Source organism: Limulus polyphemus, unplaced genomic scaffold, assembly GCF_000517525.1.
Source record: "Limulus polyphemus unplaced genomic scaffold, Limulus_polyphemus-2.1.2 Scaffold7177, whole genome shotgun sequence".
Classification (NCBI taxonomy): domain Eukaryota; kingdom Metazoa; phylum Arthropoda; class Merostomata; order Xiphosura; family Limulidae; genus Limulus; species Limulus polyphemus.
The window spans coordinates 30,167-36,185 of NW_013672787.1; the positions used below are offsets into that span (position 1 = coordinate 30,167).

At 31.2% G+C, this 6,019-nt stretch overlaps 1 protein-coding gene and 1 long non-coding RNA gene across 2 annotated transcripts in view; both read left to right on the top strand.

Annotated features, from left to right (window-relative positions):
* The window catches only part of LOC106474403 (probable Bax inhibitor 1), a 16,329-nt gene extending 14,426 nt beyond the window's left edge, over positions 1 to 1,903 (top strand). Inside the window, exon 8 of the mRNA XM_013935094.2 lies at positions 1,451 to 1,903. Within this exon, the coding sequence (XP_013790548.1) occupies positions 1,451 to 1,480 (30 nt within the window). The 3' untranslated portion in view covers positions 1,481 to 1,903. The remainder of the gene's footprint in view (positions 1 to 1,450) is intronic.
* Positions 1,904 to 5,657: 3,754 nt separating this feature from the next.
* LOC111089722 lies at positions 5,658 to 5,910 on the top strand. The gene is made up of 3 exons (XR_002613939.1): positions 5,658 to 5,722; positions 5,755 to 5,805; positions 5,857 to 5,910. It is a non-coding gene; the product is annotated as an uncharacterized LOC111089722 (long non-coding RNA).
* Positions 5,911 to 6,019: the final 109 nt, after the last annotated feature.

The window sequence follows — 6,019 nt, forward strand, 5'->3', positions numbered from 1 at the left end:
GGGTTGAACTTAGATCACTTTAATGGTTGACGTTAGAAATTAAACTACAATGGATTGAACTAAGATCACTTTAATGGTTTACATTAGAAATTAAACTACAATGGGTTGAACTTAGATCACTTTAATGGTTGACGTTAGAAATTAAACTACAATGGGTTGAACTTAGATCACTTTAATGGTTGACGTTAGAAATTAAACTACAATGGGTTGAACTAAGATCACTTTAATGGTTGACCAGTATTAAACTGGTTAGGATAACAATTAATTAAATATAATTCTAAGCCTAAGTTTAATTAGTAAAAACAGTGTTAAATAAAACTTAATTCCATGTGAGACAGCAAAAAAAATTATCATCTCCAGATGGCACATAACAAACATTATAAAGTAGTGTAGGAATAATACGCTGTACATTTTCATTTAAAGAACTTTGGAGCTTGAAAACTTGATCCTATCCCCCTACATACATGCATGACTTGCCAAATCCCAGACATGAGCTCATTATGATGCCTAAAATAAATGTCTGAAAATGTCAGCCAAGTTTTTTCTTTGTCATTAATAAGTTTTTAATTGTTTATTAGTTCAACTTTTGGACTTCATTCTACAGTTCAGACAATGAAATAGAGGCTAAATGCAACTGACAGTGTGTCCATACCATATCGAGTTTGTTTTCTACGTATACTTCTCCTCTAAGCTAGATTTTATGGTTTCCACACTGCAGCTTACAACCTTAACTAGAGGGTAATACAATTTTATGGTTTCTACAATGCAGCTTACAACCTTAACTAGAGGGTAATACAATTTTATGGTTTCCACACTGCAGCTTACAACCTTAACTAGAGGGTAATACAGGCTAAATTTGGGATTGGTTACAAAAGTGCAAAAGTTTCAGTGTCCAAGATTGAAAAATCATTAAAAAAAAGTTAGGCCAGAATTCAAAGCAATAATATGTGAGATAAAAACAAACAAAAGATTTTGCCTAGATTTTTTTTATATGTATATCATATCTTTCGGTATTCAGTCTTACCCCAAAACCCATCTGCACATTACTATAACACAATATTTAGAAGTATCTATTAGTTTATTTTCACTTTGAGCCACCCCCCCCCCCCCATCCAGTCTAATTTTCACCAAGTTTCCGCTACACAGAAACTTGTCTCGCTTGTGTTCAGTTGCTGCTGTACAAATTAATTTTATGTATAACTCACTGTTAACCCTAGTTTTTGCAGTTGTTACACTAGTAGTTTTGGCTAGATTGTATGAAATTGTATATACTTATTCATCAGTTATTTTCTGACATACTGATAATTTAATTAGTATTATTATTATTTCTGTTACATTTCAATCTAAGAAACTTTCTTGTAGAGTCAGTAAAATTTTGGTATTAAACCAGAAACCAGATGATCATTGTTCTTGATGGTTAGTTACACTAAGTTATTATTTTTCTTGTCAGGAGGAGTCTAGAAAGAGGAGAAAAAATTAAAAGACTGGGTTTTCCCAAAGTAAATCTTCCCCTGCTTGGCTTCATCGTAAGAGAAAAATAAGTGAATCAAGTTTACAGATGGACTTAATTAAATCTTTTTATTTCAGTTAATGTCTTGTTTATGGTATATTTTGAACATTGGTATTTTTCTTTGTTATTAAAATTCCTGGTTTGGAAATTTGTAATAATTGTATATTAATCTGATTTTAAGGATGTTTATATAAAAAATTTATTATAGGATTATTCAGTTATTAGTAATTAATATGTTTTATATAATGTTTAGTATACAAAAAGAGAATTAACAGAAATGTAATTTAAACAGTACAAACACCAAATTAATGTTTACTAAAGTATCTTGTTCAACTCTACTAGTGTCGAGATGTAATAATGTCCTTGTGGAATAAAGAAATTTTTTGATCAAAATGTTTTAATTTTAATGCTGAAACTTTTACATGACAATATGTTTCATCATTTAAGATTTTTTTAAGAACAACTTTCATGTTGAATGTAAATTACCATATTAGGTATTTAGACAATGAAGTATTATGGAAATTAAGCCTACTTATACAAAAATTAATGAACTTAAAACTTGCTGTCATGTACTAATGTATTTAAAATAACTTTTTACAGCCACTTAATTGGAGTGTTCTTGATATTATGACAGGTTTCTTGGTTTAACATCATTTGCCCGCAGTTCTGCCTTGAAAGCTCTATAAAATGTGAGAGTTGTTTCGTTGTACGAGACCTACAAATTAAGAGATTTTCTCTTGCGTAAAGACCTTATCAACACTGGATATGGCAGATGTAGTGTTGTTGGCAGGTTATATATATATATCTCTTTGCTTTCACTCATAAGTTCTTAGAAAAATTCTTTTCCTGCCACTAGTTTAGAAGTAATGTGTCGTCTTCTCTTTGCTGCTTTATGGATGTAGTGTTAAAAAGAGCCAGCCAGATAACTGCAGGGAGATGTTCCGCGTTAACTCTCTCGCTACTGGTAGGTAGGTCAAAGTATGCACGTCGCAACCTTTTTATGGAATTACATTCAAAATTTAATTACTAATTTATTACCAACGTAGATTTATAAACTTGACATCAAAACAGGTAATAAATCAAATTTTAATAATACTTAATTTTATAACAAAATAATATTAAAAAATCCTCACTCTTCTCTAGTATGAGAATTGTGACACTTTTTTTTTCTCTCTCTACATCTTCTCCAGTTTATTTACCAACCTTCTCTGAAATACGGAATTTAATGTAAATTAATCATTACAATATAGATATTACTAAGTCAGAGTCTAATTTTTTGTAGCCTTCAATCGTGTTTGTTTACAGAATCATAAACTAGAAACTCAACCCACTTGCCACTCCCACCTGTCACATCATCTCTATTTTATACTATATCATTTATAACCAATAGAAAGGCAGTGTTTTAATCTATCAAATGATATATAATACTATGTCGTTTTCAGTACAGGGGGCTGTCAATTTCACATTCAGTTTAAAAAGTTTGTCTTGTGATGTTCAGATCGAGCAACAAATTTAAGCCTCTCTTATCGTACTTAGAAAGTCAGATAACTTGTAGTAGTTGTACGACATTGTTTGCTTTTGTGCGTGTTATTATTTTGTGTTCTTAGTTTTATTATTTAAGTAAATTATTTAATGTACTAGTACCATCACTATAAAATAAAAAACTTAAATTTCATTTGGAAACAAACAAAAAACAAGGTCAAAGGTTAGTAATGTTTCTTGTTTTTCGTGTATATTCTTTATTTACAGTTGTAAAAGTAACTAAGATGTAAAAATTAGAAACTTGTTAAGTTAGATAGTGGAAAAACAATAACTGTTCATGAGGTATGCTCGTGTGTTACATCATTCAAGACAGATAACATGAGCTACGTGTTCACTCAGTGATTTACAACTTGTGTGGTGGGATTCTTATTTATACATGGTTTAAAAGGCAATAAAATTAAGTAGAAACAGATGTATACTGTTATGAGTTTAAAGATATTTAAGATAAACAAACGTAGTTTCCTGTTATAATTCGAAGTTATTCTAGAAAGGAAAAGTGTAATTTAATTTTTTTTTTTATGGTGGTTACAATGTCAGTCAAATTAACTAAATCCATATAGAGTTAGGGTAGAGAAACTAACAGATAAAATAGTTTTACTGAAAAAAAATGCTTGATATTTATTTTTTAAGTTTTAGAGGTTATGCAAATGAAAACTGCTGTGCACTCATAGTAGTCAACACTGACTCCATATATTTACGGACAAATCTTTAAAAAAAAAAAAATATATGTTAATTTTTGTGTTCAAAAAGACTTGTAAAGTTTACTGAAAACTTGCTAAATTTCGCGAAGATACACAAAATATATTAAAAGTTATAGTATGGAGAATGTGGTTACAAGATTGGTCACATTGACTGACTCCATATGGAAAAAGTTAACAACTGACTTTCATTCTAGCCGAGTAATAATAGAAGCATGCGGTATGCTTAGCGGATGGAGTGTGTTTGGGTAACAGTCAGCTTCCATCAGGAAATGCGAGTGATTTTTATCCAAAATTTGATTAGAGTCTGCTTGACCTGAAGATGTCTGTTGTGTAACTCCTTCAAGGAATACAATGTCACTAATCATGGACATCTTCTAGTGTTGTTAGCTCCAAACTATTGCACAGTCCCTTTCTAATTAAGGCAAATTAATCTTTCCAGCCGATCTGAGTTGACCTTTGTCTCTTGAGGATAGTTAAGGGCAAGCTAATTTAAATACACTTCTGGATATGCTGCCTTCCTCTGTGGGTAAACATACTACCAGTAATTTCAATACAGCAGGTTGTTTCATCCTCAGTGTTAATCTTTTATGGAGCACTGGTATAGAAACTGTTGGTTTTACCATTAATCAAACCAACAAAGCAGCATTATGCCAGATACTGGAACTAAGATGTATGTTGTCCTGAAAATTCTTTGGCTACCAAAGACATTCTGAAATAAGACAGAGTTTGTATATTTGAAATAAACCCTTTGAAACAGAAAAAATAGGGACAAATTCACTTGCTTATATATGTTTTTAATAATTCCCTATTCATAACACTAAATATTCAACATTTATTGAAAAAAGTAAAATTACACAGTAGGATTAAGTATTCAGTTTTTGCATTAATTCAGAGAGCAACTGGTATTTCCTTTGGATATTGGAAAAGGTTTATTTACGTTCTTAAAAAGGAATTGTATAGTTCTTGATATTTTCTTTTCATTTTTTACTTTAGGCTTAACAGTTTGAGTTAAACATTCAATTAAAGAGTGTATGCATGTGCAATAGGGTCTCCTGACAGTGGTAACACAGTAATTTTGTTGATCATAATGTGAGATCTACGTAATGTTTTACATACGATAGCTTTTTATTCAATATCGTCCTTAGGAAAAATTTGTTTATTGATTTTAGAATAATTCCACCAACTGTCAATAAGAATTTTTATTTTTTCTCAGGTAATAGGTTTTGCTTATATAAACAGTAAAGAAAAACAACAATAAACTTGGCACAATAACTGTACCTTGATTTTGTTTGTAAGAGCTGTGAGTAACTAAAACAAGAACCAAGTTTTATGTTAAATAAATATTAAAATATATGTATGTTTTCACTAGTTTGTGCTCAGTATAAGGTTGTAGTTACATTGCTAACAGAGTAAACCTGCTAAAAGAAACAGAAAAATGTGTCCACTTATCACAATTACTGTTGGCTTCCAGAAGTATGCGTTAGCTTATTTAAATTATACAAGTACAAAATTTAAACTCGGCAACTTAAAATTCTTTATTTTTCTTGCCAATAAAGTAAACGAGTAACAAAAAAATAAAAGAATTTTCATGGAAGACCGTACATGGATATAAATTGGACAAACACACCCATGTACGTGTTATTGAAACATTGCTGTAGGTTGCTCCAAGAATGCCACTGGTAAGTTTGGCTTTAATCAGAAGACCGGGATGCCGATGACCTGAACAGTCTTCATTATGTTTAGAGCACATCCATGTTGGACAATCAACCCATTGATTTTAGCACTATAAATCCATAAACTTACCACTATCCCACTGGGAGATGTATGTACAGTCATCATACAAAACTATCTTAACCCTTTCCCTGTTCTAGGTCATTTACTGGTTTCTATGGATACACTTATTTACCCAAAAAAGTAGGTATGAGGGAAGCATATACTTCTAGTAGGATACACTTATTTACCCAAGTAGGTATGAGGGAAGCATATTATTTACCCAAGTAGATATGAGGGAAGCATATACTTCTAGTAGGATACACTTATTTACCCAAGTAGGTATGAGGGAAGCATATACTTCTAGTAGGATACACTTATTTACCCAAATAGGTATGAGGGAAGCATATTATTTACCCAAGTAGATATGAGGGAAGCATATACTTCTAGTAGGATACACTTATTTACCCAAGTAGGTATGAGGGAAGCATATACTTCTAGTAGGATACACTTATTTACCCAAGTAGGTATGAGGGAAGCATATACTTCTAGTAGG